Genomic DNA, 22,118 nt, shown 5'->3' with positions numbered 1-22,118 from the left:
TTGCACAACTCACTAATCTCAACAGTAGTCGATGTGTCTTACTATAACTTATCTCCCTCGTGTTGAAGGTTAAGTGAATTTGAAGGCAATATTTTACAAAGAATGATAAATATGATATGCATGCTGTTTGACACCATCAGCGAACCTATCCGTTGTACAAAAAAAAATATTTTCGAACAAGAATACGATATACATAAAATCTTAACATGTATAAAAAACATTCTAAAATTAGCAACGATTTTGATAAAAGAAAAAACAATGTGTTAAATTCGGGAATTCCGTTCGCATATAAAAGCAAGATGCTACGCCATTGGCCGTCTCGGTTTTAGGTACAGTATTACTAGTGGCATCACGAGCTTCTCAGTGTGCGAAGTGCCGCCGTAGCAAGAGGATGTGTTTTATCGCTTGTCCTTCACTTCAGTGAAAGAAGACAGAGAAATTAGACTTGTGCTGGATTTCTACGTCGTTTTCAACTGTTATCCGGTACTTAACGGCATTTCCAGGCTAATTCAGCGGCTGACAAATGAACGCACACCATGACATCCCGTAAAAACTTGGCCATCACGTTAACGATAATACTGGGAACTTTCACAATTAACACGCACGCCAGATCGTGGGGTGAGTAGAACGATTATCTAGCAAGCCGTTTTAAGTGACGAAAAATCGCAGTGAAAATGACAAAAGATTTTACACGAGGTATACCGCCAGTATACACCGCGTTGCGGGTCGAACTGTCTCCATTCACGCGCTCTGGCTGGTCACGTACGCCACTTCTCGCAGACTGTTTTACCATGCAGAAAGTCGAAACGCGGCCTAAAGGTGAATGAAACTGACCTTTTATTTAGCTCGAGACGCTCCACGGAACTCTTACGATTCGTATCGATACGGAAACCAGCCGAAACGGTACATGTCCTTATACCTGTTTACGTAATGAATGTCAAGCGGTTCTTGGTGCCTCATATATATGCGTGCACGTACACGAGGATTGATGGTAGTGCGACCCGAGCAGACGGCGGTTTTTATCGAAAACCCGATTTATCGAAAATGGTACCCCTATCAAATTACCGTGGTTCGCGGTAACGCGGTCAGAAACAGCCTCCTACCGGCGACTTTTAAATCGTATGTGTTCATTAAGTAGCCACATCAGTGCAAATCTGTCGTGAATCGCATCGTGTCATGACTCGACTCATTGGCCAACAAGTTCACCTCGCAAAACATCGAAAAGTGTTAAAATTACGGTCGATCTCGGGAATTGCTCAATGCGAATTTTTTTTCTTTATTTTTCCATCGCCCTTAAATGCCTCGAGTGACGCACGTTCTCGCGATGCGCGTTTGAAAACCTGCCCCGTGTGTGCTTACTGCTAGACTCAATGGGGCAACGTTTAATTACACGTACGGAGAGAAGTGCAAAACGTGGATTACGTAACGCGTGAAACCGATAAGACGTATGGTTTTGTTTGATTTTATGAATATATACAACATATAGAGCGGATAAGGTCGTCTTTATCTATAGATCGGTCTATATGGTTATGTAAACCGCGTAACGGTGTAACGTAATAGGTTAATTTAATAAAAGATGCGTTGATTAATTTTTCATTAATTTTAATCGATGGAAAAGTTTTTCACGATTCAGTGACAGATTCGTAGGAGTTATATTTGCGATTTTTATCCAGCTAATGAGTATCACACGCACACAAATATTCTGAATAAACATGACGAAAACGTTTTTTAGCGCGGTTGAACTGTGAGTTATTTTCTTGTGTACGGTTACAATGCGACGCGACGCGGGAAATATAATATAAGACCAGGAACTGCGCGAGACAGCGAAATGTAAGACGCCTGAGAATTGGCCAGAAAAATTCGATACTGATTTTAATAACGACAGAAAATGAGTTAGCTTTGCATATCATTTTTCATTTTCTTCGTTGCTTTTTTATTCTTCGTATTAACAGCTCACTTTAGTACTGTCTAATTTCATAAAAATGATTTTTAAAGTAACATTTCAACTGATATTAATACAACGATATATAAGGTGGCCAAAAAGTAGTAAGTAGCAAGACAAGGAAAATTCTTATAGTTAGCTTTGCATATCATTTTTCATTTTCTTCGTTGCTTTTTTATTCTTCGTATTAACAGCTCGCTTTAGTACTGTCTAATTTCATAAAAATGATTTTTAAAGTAACATTTCGACTGATATTAATACAACGATATATAAGGTAGCCAAAAAGTAGTAAGTAGCAAGACAAGGAAAATTCTTATGATAAGTTTTAAAATATTCTAGAAACGGTTACCGCAAGGAAAATTGTTACGGCAATGAAGATTCTTATGATAATTGTTAAAATATGACATAATTTTTCAAAATGTTATTCGTTCGCACGGATGAAAAAAGAATTGTTTGCGAATGTTTTACTAGCAAGTAACGGTTGTTCCACTTCCAGAATACAAATAGTAATAAAATGGTAATGAAGTAGATCGAGAGTATTACCATAGTGAACTAATCTAAGTAGTAATATTACAGTCAAATGAAAGAACGTCAATACTGTTGGTAATTATTCTTTAATGATAATTTTTTATAACAGTATCAGTATCATTTACGATTGTAATTACGCTGATTAATGTTGATTTTATTCAGAGTCATTATGTTTGCTTTACTAAACATACTTTTTACTAACTCACTTGTATATTATAATCGAATTTAGAATAGAATTCTTTTTAGTAGCAAAAGTTACTAAACTACAGTACGTGTCAAAAGTTCCCGAACTCTGAGTTTAATAATTTATCATGGTGGAATAGACGTTAAATGTCTAAAATGGTTAAAATTAAGAAAGAAGAAAAAATGTCGATATGTAAATCGTATGATTTGGCAACTCGAGTCCAGAATCTTTTGTGACACCCTGTATAGATTCGGCGCAACAGGTTTCACAAAAACATTTTTCACAAATAAATGTTTGTAGAGGCGTACTTGTTTTCTGTCTATCATCGGGTCATACGTCAATGATATTTTCATTGACGCGATCGTTATTGCATTAAAAAAAACTGCTGTTTCAACGAGCTTGTAAATTAACATACTCGCGCGTACACGATCATGCGCGCGCATGCGCGCCCGCTCTCATTGCGAAAACATTTATTCCGCGGTTCGGACTCGTTGCGCATTTCCATTTCCTCCTGGCCAGGTCAATCGGTAGTGAATGAAAAATTCGATGATCTTCGACTTTCGATCCAATTTATTGGCATTAGCTCCTAGATAACTTTTAACCAGCCGCTGTATTCCCCGGACAGTTTGTCGCGTTAATTTCTTGTTTACATTTGGGCGCGATGTAGTAATACACTTTGCATAATTGCGATATCCCTTTGGAGTTTTCCAAAGGACTGTACCAGTATGCTCTTCTCTTGATATCTAAGTGGTTTCAAAAAAGAATGTTACAAACAGGAAAATTTTGATCACACGTTTTGAAAAATTGTTAAACTGTTTAAAAAAATTGAACTGTGACATATATGCCGAGAAGTTGTAAAAACATTGATCATATTGTACTTATAAATGTACCGATTTATATTAACTTATTATGTAAAATACTTAAATGAATTTTATATGGAATATTATTTGATTTACGTGTTAACAATATTTCATGAATTGTTTAAATAACACAGATGACCGGTTTACTATTTTCTTCATCCTGTGCCGAAGTTCTCGGGTAAATACCGTGCTGTTCCTTACTGTTCTCTTACCAGAAGGCACCTCGACTTCCGGCTACTTGCCATCGCTAAACTTTCTCGTGCTTTCTTCCAATCAACCCTGTGATATCCGATAACTACGTGACTTCAAGTCACTGGCAATCGTTGGTCGTCTAGACGGTCTCTTTTCATAAACACTCTCTGTAGCCACGCGTAATCTAAGTACCTGCTATAAATCTTACGAAAGCAAAACAGCGGCGAGCTAATTGCCTTCGACGACCCTTAACGTACGTATTAAAATATTGTAGATGATCTTGTAATAACAGGATGCATTGAAATAAACATATTCCTGGTGATAAAAGATGCCAAAAATTTCGTTACTGATTTATGATAAAAAGTTTCACTCTCGAGTTGCGAAGAGTAGAAGTGTTTGGGTCCCATTTTTCGCGCCTGATTTTTAAACTTGGAGCAGCTGCGCGCGCAGCCCAACGGGACATGCGCTCTCGAGGCGCGTGTACTTACATACATTTCGCACATAATTAACGAAAAGAAGAATATAGCGCGATCGTAATATCAGCAAAGATGTCAAAGTACATATGTTTCGAGCATCGTAAAAACTATTGAATGGATACATAAATGGGAAGATAAGAACTGGAGACATTATTCAGAATGAAGTATTTCAACTGTGATTTATGTCAACCCCTTATGATTATATAACCCCTTAACAGTCGGATTTTCGCGAGACAGGGTGACCAAAAATTGTCAGATTTTGTTTTTACATTTTATTAGAAAATAATTACCAAGTAATATTAAAACAATTTTAATTTTGAATTTATTCAATAAGTCTTCTTGGTATGCTATATTTTCTTTTTATATACACTTTGGTATATTTTGTCAGTACACGAGCAAGCCCCGTGCCCGAGTTACGCTCGGGCAAAACTGCCAAGTGGTTAACCAGCTTTTCTTATCAGCAATTTGAAAGAAAGATTTTATGTGTGATTTATTACTTTCCGAAGAATGGGTAAGTTAGAAGAAGTGTATAAAAATGACATATATCCTATAATGTCACAATTAGTACGGAACTGAAAGCTTCTACAATGGACGTTAATTTTCGATCGCCAAGTATGTACGAATATTCAGTTATAGTAATTTACACATTTTTGTGAATTAAGAGAATTGCTCTTTACTCGAAAGACACAAAAAAAAATAAGAACTTTTACAGTTTTTTTTTTTTTACAGAACTGATAAGAGATAATTGAATGGTAATTTCTTGGATCAATTAGGCAATGTTTTAAAAGGAAATTGATGCAGTAGCCTTGCGATACTGTAGATTTCTCCTGAAGTAGATTGGGATCATAAATTCAACTGTGATTATGATCTATAGGAGGAGATCCCCTAGCGCCGGACACTTACGGTTTTTCTTAAATAAATCTCTCTACCTGTGCACACGCGACTGAAACGCGTAGAAAACTTATTTTTATTCCTTTTGTCTCCTCTAGGAGATTCGCTGAATAACGGCTCGGTAGCGTTTCAATTATTGCAGATACAACTAATGTCTCATATTAGGTGCCGCCCGGCGTTAAGGAAACTCCCCCTACATGGTTTTTAATAGGGCAAATTGAATATATTGGAAAATGTTAATAGTTGTGCAAGTGTTTAAGAAAAACGTTCGATAGAAGAAAATTTGAAATTTTTTAATAACAAATTTTCACTTTTTTGAACCGTTGAACCGAGCAACCCCCTTAATGTTGTTTCTGTTTCTACGTTGCATTTTTGCGTGTGCAAGATTAATTACTTTCAGACATATTTGTATCTCGTGTTTAAAAGATGTGTATCCTGACACAAGAATAAGAAAAACTAGGGCAGTAGAAGGTCAGTCATTATTGCGTAAATCGTAAAAGATTCTGAATACATCGTCGAAGTGATGAAACATTAGATTCCCTCGAACAACACAGTTTCAAACAACGTGGTTTCGATTATGCGCGTTTTTTTTTTTTTTCTTGAAAAATTTTGACCTTCATTTCGAATCAATTTACATATTTAGCGTACCTTCACAATTTTCCTTAGCATGGCGAATAAGAGAGGTGAGAAAGAGCTAATGCGAATTCGTTCCTGTGAACTAATTCCTCAGAAATTGCGGCTGCGTAGAAGAAGTGTTGGTACCGAATTCAACTATACAACGAACAGCCGAGCTTTCGAGAAAAATCAAACGACCAATGTGTTGTTGCGAACTAGAAGGAGCTACATTTAAGTAATTACGTAATACGTGCGTGTGTCTGTGTGTGTAAGTATATGCACATGCATTGGAAGAATAGAAATGTCTTCAGTCTTTTGTAAAGACAGGAAGAGGGGTGGAGGGGTGGTTCCCAACTATGCGGTTATCCATCTACGGGGATAGTCGGCGTCCCTAACCTCCGCGTTGTTCAAGGGAGCATTGTACAGGCCTTAAGATTTAAAAAGTTTTCTAATGTTTCTCAAAAGGCGAGAGCAATAACAGAGAACTAAGAACAACAATTTCTTACACGTCGAATTTCTAATGTATTCAGCGATGAAATATAATATTTATCGAAATAAAGTGGACAATATAAGATAATGTTGTCCTCCAGATTGTCTAGGCAACGCATTTGCGTAACGCGCTCCCGTATAAATTCTACTGTTCCTTCAAATTTCAATTTTAATACTTAAATGACGTTGAACATGAAATTTCTCGTCAAATTCGCTGAATGCTCGCTTGTATTTTGTAACTAGTAATGTCGTTTTATTTTATAATAATTCCAGCAAAAGGAACGCAACGAGACGAAACGAACCAGAGTTAATTAGTTTAATTAAATGATAAATACGCGAAGGATGAGTGCGACGCATGGACCAGATATTTTCGGTTCATGAAATTAAGACGATTGCTGGTTAACTTATCCTGCTAAATAATGAACTTAATTGCGCGAATAAATTTAAATGATGTTTCGGACATCTCGAATTAAAATGAACGATAGAAATAATTTTGAACTAGTTAAAACAGCTTAAAAAAAAATTATATTCTTTTGGATTCTTTCAGTAAATAAAAATGTAAAAATAATTATACGAATTTGAATCCTTCATAGTTCACAAATAAAATTAAATATCAGAATTTGGTCAACAAGTGCTTATTTTTAATTAGTTGAAATTTTTGAACAAATCAATTTTAATATTAAAGTTTAATTGGGTATTATTAAGTTAGTTCGTTCAATTATAGTCATATCAATGTTTGGAGATAATACGTCAAGTACATTGCTATAATAAAATCAGGCAACTCTTAAAATAATATTTTTTTGGTAGATACGATGTTTAACAAGGATATTCCGTCTCAATAATGACCCTTCAACGCTAATCTAGAGGTATTCTCTTCGGTGTTCAGAGATATGTATTCGATTTGAAGGAGAACTATGTTTTTATACTTAACAGAGTAGATACTTCAAACAAAGCTTATTGCGTAGTGTAAATTAAAAGTGTAAACAATTCTGCATACTTCTTCATATTTTCCTGGTTTTTAATAGTTTTTCTCTCGAATAGTGAACATTTATGCACGCACATAACTCTCTCGAATAGTGAACATTTATGCACGCACATAACTTCAGATATTATTAATGAAATAATACAAGAAGTTCTGTTTAAAATTATTAACTCGTCTACGTTAAGGTTTATGTATTTGAATTAAAATTATTTCAATATTATATATTCTATGTTATTTATGTTATATTTTCATTCTTGAAACTTCCTATCATTGTCTCTGACAAAATTATCGTATCTTCTAAGGCGTTAAAAACCTTTCTTTCGGATGTTTTTTCCCAGCAATGTTAAATTTACCTGTTAATAATCAATAATTACTAGAAGTAGAATTTTCTTTAATTGATAAATTCAACAGATAAAGGCGGGAACTGTGATTTAACATTTCGCTTTTGCTGATTTTTTTTTACAGATTTGGCGATAGCGGTAGGACAAGAAGTGAATTTTTACGCGCAAAACAAGACGCTAATAGGACAAGCAAAATTGGCGGATGCTGTGTCCCTAGGCGGGGTGGCATATGATGATACCACACGAACAATGTATTTCAGTGATCCGCAAAACACAAACGTGTCCATATTTAGTAACGACTTGACAGACAAGAATTTCACATCGAAACCGTTAGTTAAAAGTAAGTATATTCAAATAATATTAGTAATTATTTTATTCTTTATTCAGATCATTTAGCTCATTGGACAGTGTTTAACCCCTTACCTTATAATTTTTCAATGGCTATCTCTTTTAAACCTAGGTACTCATCGCTTAAATGATAAACACTAAGACACTACACAGGATGACCCATTTAAATCAGCCTCCTTGAATATCTACGAAACTGCTCACGATACCGAAAAATGTTTCGAGTAAAACTTGTATGGTCTGGAGAGGCGCCTTTTTTTTTTAAACAAGGTCAATTTTGTTTTTTAAAATATCATATATTTTTGAATGCATTGTTCGATGCAGGTTGTCGTTCGCTACAAAAAAGTATTAAGCCACTTGCGGCAAAAGGCCATTAACCCCTCAGCGACCGATGTCGCCGAACGAAAACTGTCCTTTGCGGCCCGCAGTACATAGCTTACCTTAGAAGGGAACCTCGGTAACCCGAAAATTTCGATTTTTTTGAAACTTTGTGGGTTTGTAGGGAACTTTAAGAGAAGTATCGGGCAATCTTTTATTTTGGCCCAAATTCGGTTCTTCGGGGTGAAAACAGCCCTTGAATGAAGATAAGTGTTACCCTATTTCCCTGTATATCTTTAAAACTATAGTAGATATAAAAAAATGTTTATAATAAAAATTTCATGGCTTTTTATGCCTTATAAGTGTTAGCACAACTTAAGTAGATTTAACACAGGATAGGGTATTAACCAAAAATGTATTAAAGTATAGTGATAAGCGACTGCTAAATGCTTCGGAGTCCGTCTCGCTCGACACGGCTATTCCCAAAGTGTCCTCTCCGCGTCGTATTCCGCGTTGCTCCGAAAAACCGTTGGAGCCCCCTCGTTCGACTTTCCGGGGAAACGGCTTAGTTTATGTTACCCTCAGGTACCCGCGCGGTTTCTCTTCCTGGGTGGCAAAGTCCAGACCGCCAAAATCTCGCATTTCTTACATAAGACTGTGCTATTAAATTAATAAAAATTCTTCTTTTAAATAAAAAATCTTCCACTACCGTTGTGAAAACTTTTGACTTTTCTGTCATATCGAGAAATATGTCAAGTAATAAATTTCGATTCTACCTAACATTGTGTATATATTATACGCATACATCCTTCAGTGAGTGACAAACAGTTCCCACTACGATATCGCAGTTTAAATAAACAGATCAACTGCAGACGCGACCAGTAGGTCGCCCTGATACGGACCCGGGCGACGTGTGAAAAACACAGGGTCCGTACGAGATACGGAGGTGGTCGCCGAGGGGTTAATGTAGGAGGTATTTTAATTTGAATATCATATAACGGTATTATACTACATTTATTTTCTTAAAGTTGATATATAAAAGTATGTTCTTCAACCTGAATCTCTAAATGACCTATCAACCCTTTCTAGCGTTTCTTTAGAAATTTGTTGTCATGCCTGAAGGGTCCTCTGCTTTAAGGAAGTCGTTCGAGTCATTCTTATCGATAAACTTTGTTTTATAAATATGCCCGCAAAGGAAATCTAATGGTATCAGATCTGATGATCATCTCGGTAGAAATTCAACAGACCCACTTCGTCCAATTCAATAATTGTGAAACTGTTCATTTAATAATGACTCTTGAAAGTCATTTAATTGATATTAAAATATCTCCTCAACTAATGATTTTTCGACATAAATAGTTTCATATTTTTTTAGAAGAAATGGCGAGCTACGTCGGTTAATGCATTCAAAGATATATCGTAGAGATTACAATAGATTAGAATTGTACATGTATACAGGGTATCATGTAACTGGTGGTACAACAGGACAAATAAACTAAATCAAAAATATAGAATAACATTGTTTCATGCAAGACCTTGTTTCTGAGAAAATTGAATTTACTGTTTCGCTACAAACTGTTGCTTCAGCTTATACTTTTACGTTGATAAACAGTGGTAATGCCACATTTCGCAAAGAAACAGTCTATGCAGAAGATAGCGTAAATGTGCAGCTAAAAGAAATAATTGTAGACTTTCACATAATTAAAGCGTCAAAATAATGTATCATCAGTCCACGACACTCCGATTCAAAACGTCTGGATTTGTGTGCGTTAACACGGACGTCACTTTCAACAATTCGTTTAACAATGTAAATTTAAATGAAGGACACCGTTAATAAATGGATTATCGATACTTTTCGTAACATTGGTATTGTTTATCAGTACAAATATAAAAGCAGAGAGATAATTAAATACACGCGCACTCGACGAATTTTTAAACTCAATTTCCTCGAAAGCTAAACCTCTTATGAAAAAATTTTATTCTATATTTTCGATTCAGTGTTTCATGTAGAATCACCACCTTCCCGTTTGTACCACCAGTTAACATGACACCCTGTATTTAAGCGGGTATTCAGGTTGAAGAGGTAGACGTGCAAATAAAGTGTTTGAACCAGAGAGATAGATGTGCTTATAGTTGCAGAGTTACGAAGCATAGAGACATTGCTGTTATTAATATAATAGTGAAGCATTACAGGCGCTTAAAATAACAGATATTAATTAAAACAACCGTGTGTATTGTGTGTACCACTGCCCTTTTTCCCGATTTTATACGCTTCTTCGGCCGTTAGGGCCCTGCAAGCCTGCGCTGCTCCCTGTCTAGGGCCCCCTGCGGCTTGGGTCCCGCCTTACATTTGGTGTGTATGATTCATATGTCCTGAACGGGACATTTGCGGAAGCATCTGATGTATCATACGTAAGCGTGGACCCAAACACTATAGTGCAGCCAAAAACTAGTTGTATCAAATTGTGTGCCCACCGAAACTAATCAACTTTTATTCGAAAGATTTTTCGATGTCATCAACAGTTTTGTAGATATTCGAAAGGACTGATTTAAATTGGACACCCTGTATATACATATTTGCGATTTAGTAATCTTGAGACTTATAAACTAAAGCTAATGTTGCCTCGCAAGAAATCGCGACGGACCCTCGGTCTGGCGGATTATCGTCATAAACTTGTTCAATTACACTTGGCCGCCAGACCGAGGTACCGGTCCTCTCGCGCGTACCGTATCCTCCGTGGAGAGGTCACCTCCTGGGAAAAACCCAAAAATGGGGGTTTTCTAATGTTAAGCAACAATCCCCTTCGCTTGGAAAGAGCTGCGTCCCACTTAAACAACCTCCTCTAATGAGGAGCCAGCACCTACAACCCCCAGAAGAAATCGGCCACCAATCAGCAACTGGCCGAGCGGATGAAACTAAGGAAACGAGGCAGAAGCGCGTCCTTTTTTGGAAGTCTTGGCAGTTGGTCTTACGAAAATTAGCATTTTGATAGTCTCGCAGCGACATCACCTCAAGTATCACTCTGTTGCAAATAAAACTAGTTCTTAGCATTTCACACTGAATAAATCAAGGTGTGATTAAACTCGCGTACCGGTTCGGCAATTAAGCATCGAACATTACGCGACCCGAACAGCTAAAATGACAGTTTATTACAAACACAACTGACTTTTGTCATATCTTAACCATAATCTACACCACGAGTGTGACTCGTTATTATATAGCAACAGGTTAATTCAGACAGAAAATGAAACATTTTCATTCAGGAAAGTGTTACAAGTGCCTTTTTTTAATTATACAAGGTCTTCCTGAAGTCATAATATGAATTTTAATGATATTAATGCAGGATGCAAGTACCTTTATTAAATAGAATTGCTTTGTAGCTAAGTAAGAAAGTTCCAATGTTTTAAAATCGTCAAGCTAAATTTGTTCATCTTTTTTTCAGAATAAACTGAAATGTTGGTGACAATGCATCGAAGAAACAATTGTTACGAATATAAATGTTATTTTTATTCAGTGGACATTTTTTAGATACTGTTTTATCTGAAAATCCTCTGAGTGCTCGGTAGGGTGTTCAAAGTACATAGTGCTAATTTTTCTCATTGACAACAATTAGCACTTATCGAAACAGGAAAATTTCAACGCGAATATTCTTTTATCCAGTATTCTTTTCCATTTAAAAAACTTCAATGCAGTAGAAAAAAAAAAAAGGAATGAATTCATTATGAAGAATCTGGAAGTGTCGCTCTCGTAATCATGAGAAAGAACATAACACGCCTCTTATCTCATAAGTACCCGGTGTAGGTTAATCTAATTATAAATTTCGATTGAAAGTATAAAGGATTCATTGTTACATTTTATTTAAATCAAAGGAATTCAGTTAAATGAAGAAAACTGGCTCGTTTGTTCGAAATATTTTATTTTCTTAGAAACATTTCATTAATTTATTCGAATTATTGCAAAATGAAACTTCAATATCAAATCACGGAACTGATAAGGGGATAATGGGATTTAGACAGTGGAAAAAACGTTCTTTGCTGATTCATCCTATTAATCGTGTTATCTATCGTGCCAGCTTGTTGATTGATAATTTTTGATTCCCTTTTGATTCGACGGAAGAGTGTTTTCAAGTGCATTTTAGTGAAATATTAACAGTCTTTCTTTTACACACTTCACGATTATTTTTATCTGCCCGATTATGTTCTACTCGTGTAATTAGTTTTGAACTGCTTATCAGTTATTTGATGAATAGTTAAAGAGATAAAATGTATTACTGTGCAAAGGTATGATACGAGAATTTTCAAGCCAGAATTTGCACAAACATCGATATTTCAAAGTTGGATCCAATGTTTTTCATTTTCAGTTAATAGCAAGTTTTCCACAAAGGTACGCAGATCTAGAAGAAACCTGGAAAGGACAGCGATAACGTTGAAGTTTTCATCCTTCAATTTATTACGCTTATTTAAAAAAAAAAGAAGTTTTGCTATTCACTTTAACAACCGAGGGAAAAATACTATTATCTGTTGGATGCATTGGTGGTGCCTTCATTTGTCACGAAAAAAATATTTCTGTAACGCGTACTTTTACTCGACCACGACAATGAGATCTCACTACCTGATAGTCGCACGAGTAAAGGTTTTTAGGAGCAGGGTAGAGCGAGGAAGTTTAACTTGATGCACTTGGTTCGAGACAGCTGAGATCCTTCTGCCAAGTTTTGTCAAAGTCGGATGTAGGATGTTGTCGGTAAAGAGGGAACCTTGACATTCGACGCACTGGGTTCCGGATGACTAGGACCCTTCTGTCCAAATTTGTCGTAGCCGGAGGTAGTGTCTTAGGATTTGCTTGATTTGCATAGGTCAGGATAGCTGTGATCCGTCTGCCAAGCTAGTCGAGTAAAGACTGACTTTTTGCCTTTTTTTTTAGTTTTGTTACCGATTCAACCTGAAAATTGTGTAGAGCCACCTGGAGTCAGTCCTCTTTATGCTCTGAAAAAATTTTAAGTACGTTAGATATTTTGATAATAAATATTTGGTGTGAAAACCATGCATGGGCATAATTTCGTGCAGGATAATTTTCAAAAAACCTGCAAAGTGGAGAGCAAAGACTGACTTTTTGCCAAAAAAAAGAAAAGAAAAGAAAAGAAAAACCCCGCTCTTATATACATATGTTCGCACCCTCGTCCGCCCAATCAGTGGCAAGGCAAGAGTTTTATGATTCTTCATACCTGCCCCGCCGCGCGTACATCGTAGAGCCCCATGAAAAGTACACGTATCGGCTAGTTTACAAAAATGTGTGCGCTACATTTCTTAGGTGATAAAACACCGGAGAAGGATTTTAGTGTTTTAGAATAGATTAAGTACCGGATTTTTCAAATTTACCCTTATATTTTTGAATTTTTATAGTATGAACGAATATTGAAGTTCTCGTACTATGTATAGACAGGATATAGCATCTGCTTCTTCGTAGTTCTTTTTTTCTTTTTTTGTGTTAATAGAATAAGGAAATGCTACTCGTTGGACACAAAAACTATGTAAGTTAAATTGCGAAATGCCTGTAAAATGGACTATTTAAACAAAAATAAAAGAATGAAGCTATTTAAATCCTTCATTTGCCACCACCAGCGGAAGAAAATACAACAGAACGTTTAGTATATCCTATGCAGGGTGCTTCCTCTAACTTAAGCATCTAAAATATCTCCATTCCAATATTGAATGAGGAAATTATCCTGTTCAAAGGAGCAAATGTTACTATAAAGTAAAAATTTGTTTGTCATTGTAATTTGTTATTGTCAAAGCTGATAAAAGAACCTTGATTGCAAGCAAGATTGACCTTGTTTAGCCTGAATATTATGTTCAGTCTTTTATGGTGGACAATTTTATTTTGGGAATTTCCAGGGAATCAATCATAAATTTAATTTGCCTGATGATCCTTACTATAAAATACATACGTTATATACTTATGAACTACAGCGTATTTTAATAAATTGTTATTATTTCCTTAGAAATTTGAAAATTTCCTCCACGTATTTTGTACCCCATAATTCACTAACACGAAGTACTTTTAATTTTCAATGTTCAAATGTATGAATTGCAAGCATTAAATTATAATCCTTAATAAAGAATGCTTCATTACCGACAGGATTAAACGGCAGTTACATCAAAGGACTTGCCTTCGACACGAAGACGCGAACCCTGTTCTGGAGCGACGCCTCGAGAGAGAGAATTATGAAGATGCACGTGCCATTAGACGGTCCGCCAGAAGAGCCGACGTTGCTACACAATTTGCCGCACCAGAGTCCGAACGGCATCGCTCTGGATATATGTAACAGGTGTGTCATTTATGTCCTACGTAGAACGGTGACGCGGCTAACTTATTCACATTCCACTTAGAATTTCGCGTCAAGTGAAAAAAAAAGTCTTCTCGATACGTGTAACGATATGAATAAAAAGTAAATCGAGACAAACATTCATATCCTATAGCAGAACGTTAGTACATGATAATTTACGTTGTTTACAGTCACATATACTGGGTAAATAGCAATAAGACGAATTCGAATATCCAGCGGTCGAATTTAGACGGAAGCGATCATATGATCGTGCTCGAACATCTGGAGGAAGCTATATCCGTCGCTATAGATCATTACGCGAACAAGCTCTACTGGACCGACGACGTTGAGGGTACACATTTCAAAATCGAGCGCAGCAATCTCGACGGCACTGAACGAGAATTGATGGTCCAGGCGATTCGCCAGCATCCGATTTACTTAGCAGTAGATCAAAACTCGATATACTGGTCCGATGTAGTGCACAAAGCTGTGTGGACATCGCCAAATAAGAACAAAACCGTTGATGTGCCTAGCACGACACAGACGTACTTCGCGCTCTATAAAACACATCCAGGCGGAATCGTAGCGCGTGATAACGTCGGTACGGTAGATTGCGCAGCGATCGCGAGGATCAGACAGAAGGCCAGCCAAACTATAGGGTCGTATAATAATTTGACAACCAGTACGGAGGAATCGGAACTGACCACCGAGACGTTCAAGTACTGCTTAAACGACGGACACGTGAACGACAAAAATGGCAACTGTCAGTGCAAGTCTGGGTGAGTGTTTAAACGACGATGTTTAATTTGAATTTGTTCGAAGGAATTCAGAGGATTCAATCATTTTTGGTGACATAGAGAATTGAAATTTTTGTGATTGAAATTTCCTAAGAATTGGAAGAATTTTGTTAGAATTGTAGAATTGTCTTTGAAGAAGTATATGATAAGTAGAATTTGGAGTAAATAGAAATTCAATTGTTTCAGGTTCATTGGCACAAATTGTGAGATAGATCTTTGTCACAATTACTGCATCCAAGGCAACTGCAGCATAAATAGTGATGGATTACCAATGTGTAAGTGCAATAAGACATTTGTTGGACCAAGGTGTGAAACAAACCCATGTAAAGACTATTGCTTACATGATGGTCAGTGTTCTATTCAAAATGAGAAACCAGTTTGTAAATGTAAATATTCAGAGGGATCTCGTTGTGAGAGTTTAAGCAATACTACTGTGCTTTGTGAAATATTTTGTGCAAACACTGAGTCAGTTCCTACCAGTGTAGCTACTGCTACATGCAGGTACATTGCTTTCATTCCTACTTTATTAACTAGTATTAAATGAATTGTTTATATAATAGAAGAAAGCAGAAAATTTTAAATAGAGATTAATATAAAAGTAAACTTTTTTCCACAATTAAACAAAACATAAATTATAATAAATTTCTGTTCTGTTATTAGGTGTGCAGAAGAAAGGAAAGGATTTGCACAAATGGTCACGTTTAGAGAGAACGATGAATACGGAACGTTGCTACCGATCTTTAGCGCGTTCGTTTGCGTGCTTGTTCTCGTGATAATTGTACTTAGTTACTACGTGAATAAATTCCGAAGACGACCACGTATCAAAAAACGTTTCGTTGTCAGTAAAGGTGGTGTGACGCCACTCACTTCTCGGCCACAGCTGCCAGATAATCAATGTGAAATAACAATAGAGAACTGCTGCAACATGAATATCTGTGAAACTGTGAGTGAACCATCAGCTAAAATATGAAAATCATTTGTGTGCATGCTAAGTATGAATACATATGGGCAATGAGTTAGGAGGTGTAAGACATATATACAGGGTGCCTGTTTTATCTCAATACAGCAAAGTATCTTTTAAGGAAGTAATGTTAGGAAAAAAATGTATTAACAAAAGTTGTTTGGTATAGAGGGGGACGTTATCTGGTGTAAATATTTTTTTTGTACCTGGTATCATGGGGAAGATTTCAAAGTCAGTTTAATTTTTTTAAATGGAATGCTATATTTTTTTATACATAATATGATAGTGTATGTTAGGACGAGTTCAACGAATAGAATAAGTACCTACCAATATGTTCAATTTCGAATTATTGAAAACTTCCTTCTATGGGTAACCCCTCCACATGTCCTCCATAATCCCCCCCACCAAACAACTTTTGTTAAAACATTTTTTCCTAACATCACTTCCTTAAAAGATATTTCGCTGTATTGAGATAAAACAGACACCCTGTATATGGTCATATATGTATATGCTGCAGTCATATGAGTATCCAGGGAAAAAGAATCAGTGAAACATTTTGAGAAAATTTAAACATGAATTTCAGTTAAAAGAACTGTTTCTTTTTCCTTGCATAACAAATTTTATTCGGGTGTCATTTTGTCTCTATTTTTTTAAATTGATACTGCTTGTTACTTAATTATAATTAAGGGTGCCTAATTATATCTAGGATATCTAATATTTAATTATACTGAAATAATTGCATATTTATTGTTTACTAACTTTGATGCTATTTTATTAAAATTTTCGCCATTAAATTGTGATACTTGTTGCTGATTAGTATGCAACTGTGCATGAATTCGCATTGCTTGAATCGCTGTTATACGAAGTACATATATCTGTACATTAATCTTTTTTATTACATTTTTTTATAATTCAAAATTTGTGATCATTGTATTGTACTTAATTATACCTGAGTGCTGCAGTATAAAGTAAATTTTTAATAATTAATGACTATGAGTTAAAGAGACTTGTATTATTAAAACTTTTAAGTTCCAAACTAATAAAAAAATCGAATATAAAAAGGTTACTTGGAATTAATAGTGACCTCTCTGTAGAATAGTATTATGTATACAAAATTATTTAATGTGAAGGCGCTAAACAATTTCATTGAACATAATTTATTTTATACAAGCCACTGTATATCATTTATTTATACATAGATCAACTCTTAAATAAAGCTTTTATATTTATTTCACAAAGTAATCTTTTAAATGTAGAGTTAGTTATACCCATTATCATTTCTTTTCTTTTCTTTGTTAATTAAAAATTTTATTTCCTGTATATAATCATTTCAGTGACTAGAAGTTAGGTAGCTACCGGGTTTAAAGGCTTCATTAAAGTTCACCGCTTTCGTCGTGCTTTCCATTATCAGAATTTCAGAATAAACTTAACCGGACCCGTGTTACTTAAACTTTTATCTTTTACAGCCATGTTTCGAACCGAAATTATGTACCGCACCGCCGGGAACTAATGGTACTAAGAAAGAAGAGAAGAATTCGTTGCTCGATAATATGGAGGAGAATTCGTGGTAGCATAGACTAATATTTCGACGTGTCGATTGGCGAAGATTTTGTGGACTTAACGTGAAGTCTGTGGAAAGTTTAGGTTCGCGAGACTGCATGTCTGTACATACCGCAGAATGCTGTAGTATTATTGTTATGTTTAGTACCGATGCTTACAAAATTTACGGAGACACCGTAACGATACAGTCAAGAAAAAGGAAGCTAAAAGTCTTTTCGAGGACTCTTAATTTTTATTATGTCATCTAATATGTAGGGCTGTGTTCATGTAACGATTATTTCATCTAGCTGTTAAAGGGTTATCAATCTTTTTTAAAGATATACAATTATATATTTTTCATAAGAGAACAGGAAATCTTCAGTTCCACGGCATTTTTTCTAATGTCCTGGTGTATAAATAACAGAGAGATATATATACATATATTATATACATAAAACATACAGAAACTTTATACAATATTATGTTTGATATTTCCTAGTTCTCTCATTTATTCCTTGTTCATTTTGAACCGTTTTTGGAAGCTGCATATTTTCAAGCGAATAGTACCAAAAATTAATTCTGATTGCAAATGAAAGGTATATAACGTTTACCTTAATTGCTAGGCTTAATGATTGCTCAACGTACTATTGAGTACATTTCGAAAGAAAAAAACGAAACTTTTAGATTACAAGGTGATTATAGTAACTTTCATTGTATTTATGAAAAAAGTCTAATTGAGGCTATCATCGAACTTAACAACTCATTCGTAACAATTTCTAACCATTAAATTATTAAATCAGATCATTACTTTCAGTTCATTTATGTTTGTTTTCAAGTGCATACGTGTATCAAAGAAGAACTATTTTGGAAAAAGTTTTATGTATTTACATATCGTTTTACTAAGAAAGGAAATGCTAAGGTTTAGAAAGAGCAATATTAAATACCAAATAACTTTGTTTACTGCCCTTTACATTTAAGAAAGTATAAAAATGTAATTCGGGCAGCTTTGAAAAAATAGTTTCGACATCAAAATTGGCATGAATGGTTTTATTTCTAAACGATTGCAACTATTTGTATAAAGATTGTACAGCGCGATTTTGTACATTTATCAAGTATATGCACATGATTCTTTAGTAGAAAAAAAGGTCAGGGCATTAAAGATCATAATCCATCGCTATGAATTAAGTATTTGCAATCATGAATAATAATAAAAATCGTTAATGTAAATTATGGACGTTTACACCCATAGAAAGTACAACAAACTTGTTGAATTTTTTTTCACAGACTGAAGGATTCTTTGTAATCTCTTAGTTTTTGAAATAGAGTACAAATGATCATATATTTAAGTGAAAGTAACTTATACGAAATATGATAAAACGATGGAGAGAACTATTTGAAATTGTCATATTATTTTCCGTTTTATTGCTTCCAATGATTATGTATCTCAAATTGTACTTTCTATCGCTCTCTTTATACTTAAGCTATACAATTGTTCACTGCCAATGGTAGTTAAATTTTACAATGTATAGCTTAGAATAGTGTACTACGCGATATATTGCGTAGAAAACTTAAATTTATACCAAAGGCATATGTAACATTATGATCATTAAGTATAGTAGTATGATTTATAAAAAATTATTATTTCAAAATAACGTTAACGATTAAGTTAATAGAATTTCATGTGTATAGTAATATTAGTAATAGTAACACGCCTTTGTCGAACCAAATAATATTATATTGAACAAGTAGATAAAACAGGAAAGTAACTGTAGCGCGGCAGTAGTAATTATGGTGCAAAGGCGTAATGCAGCTATTCTGTTACAAACTCATCTATGAACATAAAAGTACCATTTATTATTGGGGTACATATAATTCATTATTTCACGAAAACAAGGATAACGTTTGTTACTGTTTGTTTTCAATATGTACTTTTATTTTTTACACTGCGGAGTAACGTTCCTGTCGTCTTAGAGGCAAACTAAAAACGTGACGATTTATTCTGTTCCTGTATACGATGCGAATAATTTAAAGACCATCAATCCTTGCAATGTTGCAATCATTTCTCATATAATTTATTAGGCAACTTGATATAAAATATTTGTATTATTTGTTAAATTGCAAAATACGTTAAAATAGAATGATACTAATGATATGTATATTGAATATATGCGGAATGTAGTCCTTTCTCGAGCACTCATCCCCAGAGAAGGGATAGTGGATTTATAGTGAAAGGCTTATATTCCCTGCTAACAAACTGTCTATAGATAATTTCTAAATAGCCAAATTGCAATTTTTATTTTTATTCTTTTTGTGTTGGTATTTAATTTGATCGATATCAGTATGTAATAAGAGTATTTTATTCTTTTAACAATAAAATGTACTTTATTGATATATCGCTGAACGTTTTGCGTTACTTAATTAAATTTAATTATGAGGTACTTAAATTATTATATTGTTTTAATAATAAAATACACTAAATCGATTTGTATTGGAAGTACAGAAATTTCAAAATTTTTGTATCACTCTATTACGATTAACATGGTCGCTGCTGTATACAAGTAAGAATGAAATAAAAATAATTAAGTACTAGTATATATATTTTTCATGTTTTTACTTGATAATATTTAAAGTACATTGCTTAAGTTCCTTGCTAAGCTATATCGCACCCTTCCTACTCTACTAAAGATAAATAAAATAAAAAAAGGTCCTGTCCTATTAAAAAAAATTAAGTAAGGTGGAGAACAATGTATTAACTATAATAAAATTATTATTAAAATAATTACATGCAAAACGTGAGTAAGGAAATAGAATATGTATATAACTCACTAATATTAATTTCACTAGTCTGCTTTTAACTGATTTTCGGGTAAAACTACCTTTTCACCAGGTTTAAATGCAGGCATGCCAAGATATGGACAACTGGCACATCTGAATGCATCACCAAGATAACACTGTAAAAGATATATAATTTCATTTTATTTTGTATTTTTAAATTTCAAACAAAAGGAAAATGAATAAATTACACACATTTCCACATGAAGATTTGGCAGTTCCTTCTTGTGCAGTTTTTCCACTTAATTCTTCAGCTAAGCCACAGGTGCAATCTTTACATGCTTTTCTTTTACCTGTTGTGCTACATACTAAAATGTAAATATAAAACTTAATAATCTTTTTTTATATCAATAATTTACTTATTTCTTAGTTATACATCTAATATATATAAAATTTTAAATAAAACTGGCCATTAACAAAATATAAAAAATTTTTAAACTTACATGTTCCATAATTGTAATCAACAAAGAATTAATGAAACTGTTACGAATGAAACATAAATTGAAATGTTTAATTTACCTTTCAAACTAGTGGTTATAGGTTTGAGAACATCGCTTTCATCCAAGAGATCATCCTCATTAATTAATTCTTCATCAACAGCACTATCTAATTTCCATATATTAGATTTTTTTCCTCCAAAATTGAGGGTTACACTAGAACCAATCTACATAAATTTGAAATACATAAGTATAAAACCTACATTTTTAATTATATTAGTTTAGCAACTATAAAAATATAACTTACTTCAAATGAAGGTTTTTCTGCTATTATTTCACAAATATTGTCTATATTACTGTACACATTCAGCAACAAATTTTTCAACTGTTTTATATCTTGTGTTTTTATTTTAAAACCAGCTAATTTCAAGCTTGATACTCTTTCATCGTAAACAGAATGTGCATTTTCCTTTTGTTGGAACAACTCATAAATAATTAGTGTACCTCTTGGTTTTAACATTCGCAGACATTCTTCTAAAAGTATTCTAGGATTTGGACACGATCGTTTAAAAATAGAAATAATTGCATCATAGGAAGATGAATTAATACCTAAAAAGCAACACAGCAAACTTATTAAGGACACAATTTTCTCCACACATAAAATTAACATAAAAAAATGCATTTCGAAAATACACTTTCTGAAAACTATTTAAAATACTCAGATATATATTTGCATGTACATAAAGAGTTACGTACTTAATTTTTCCAATTCTCTTGTTGATAGTGTTGATAATTGTTCTGCTTTATTAAGGTATTTTGTAATTGAACTAACAAAATCTGCAACATCGTTATTTGAAATTTCACTGTCTAGAACAACCAAAACACTGTTATTTTCTTTGAGAAAAGTCATTGTTACTAAACGCCACTGACATAAAAGATTTGTATGAATACACGGTAACAATTTTTCTTCGCTATGGGATTCAGATGATTGCATGAATTAATGAAATATAGATACGTAATCGTATAAATAATCGATACTTGCGATGCCAGCACCATCTATTCCAAA

At 34.3% G+C, this 22,118-nt stretch overlaps 2 protein-coding genes across 2 annotated transcripts; one reads left to right on the top strand and one right to left on the bottom strand.

The window, feature by feature from the left end:
* The first annotated feature begins 351 nt into the window (after positions 1–351).
* On the top strand, positions 352–18,166 carry LOC108573061 (protein cueball). Its single transcript, XM_017935425.1, has 7 exons — positions 352–618; positions 7,625–7,840; positions 14,300–14,489; positions 14,678–15,265; positions 15,470–15,784; positions 15,944–16,226; positions 17,711–18,166. The coding sequence occupies exons 1-7, from the start codon at positions 537–539 to the stop codon at positions 17,813–17,815; spliced, it is 1,779 nt and encodes a 592-aa protein (XP_017790914.1). The 5' UTR covers positions 352–536; the 3' UTR covers positions 17,816–18,166.
* A 2,163-nt stretch (positions 18,167–20,329) lies between these two features.
* On the bottom strand, positions 20,330–22,035 carry LOC108573109 (anamorsin homolog). Its single transcript, XM_017935475.1, has 6 exons — positions 21,809–22,035; positions 21,360–21,661; positions 21,135–21,279; positions 20,811–20,923; positions 20,610–20,734; positions 20,330–20,495 (listed from the first exon to the last, which is right to left on the bottom strand). The coding sequence occupies exons 1-5, from the start codon at positions 21,960–21,962 to the stop codon at positions 20,624–20,626; spliced, it is 825 nt and encodes a 274-aa protein (XP_017790964.1). The 5' UTR covers positions 21,963–22,035; the 3' UTR covers positions 20,330–20,495; positions 20,610–20,623.
* Positions 22,036–22,118: the final 83 nt, after the last annotated feature.

The sequence above is a fragment of the Habropoda laboriosa genome, unplaced genomic scaffold, assembly GCF_001263275.1.
Source record: "Habropoda laboriosa isolate 0110345459 unplaced genomic scaffold, ASM126327v1 scaffold89, whole genome shotgun sequence".
NCBI lineage: Eukaryota > Metazoa > Arthropoda > Insecta > Hymenoptera > Apidae > Habropoda > Habropoda laboriosa.
This window is presented reverse-complemented; position numbering and strand designations above follow the sequence as displayed.

Coding starts and splice junctions, on each gene's coding strand:
- LOC108573061 (XM_017935425.1), top strand. CDS start 537: ATGACATCCCGTAAAAACTTGGCCATCACGTTAACGATAATACTGGGA. Junction 619..7,624: donor CACGCACGCCAGATCGTGGG/GTGAGTAGAACG, acceptor TTTTTTTTACAG/ATTTGGCGATAGCGGTAGGA. Junction 16,227..17,710: donor ACATGAATATCTGTGAAACT/GTGAGTGAACCA, acceptor TATCTTTTACAG/CCATGTTTCGAACCGAAATT.
- LOC108573109 (XM_017935475.1), bottom strand. CDS start 21,962: ATGACTTTTCTCAAAGAAAATAACAGTGTTTTGGTTGTTCTAGACAGT. Junction 21,280..21,359: donor CAGAAAAACCTTCATTTGAA/GTAAGTTATATT, acceptor AAATTTATGTAG/ATTGGTTCTAGTGTAACCCT. Junction 20,924..21,134: donor TATAACCACTAGTTTGAAAG/GTAAATTAAACA, acceptor TTTACATTTTAG/TATGTAGCACAACAGGTAAA.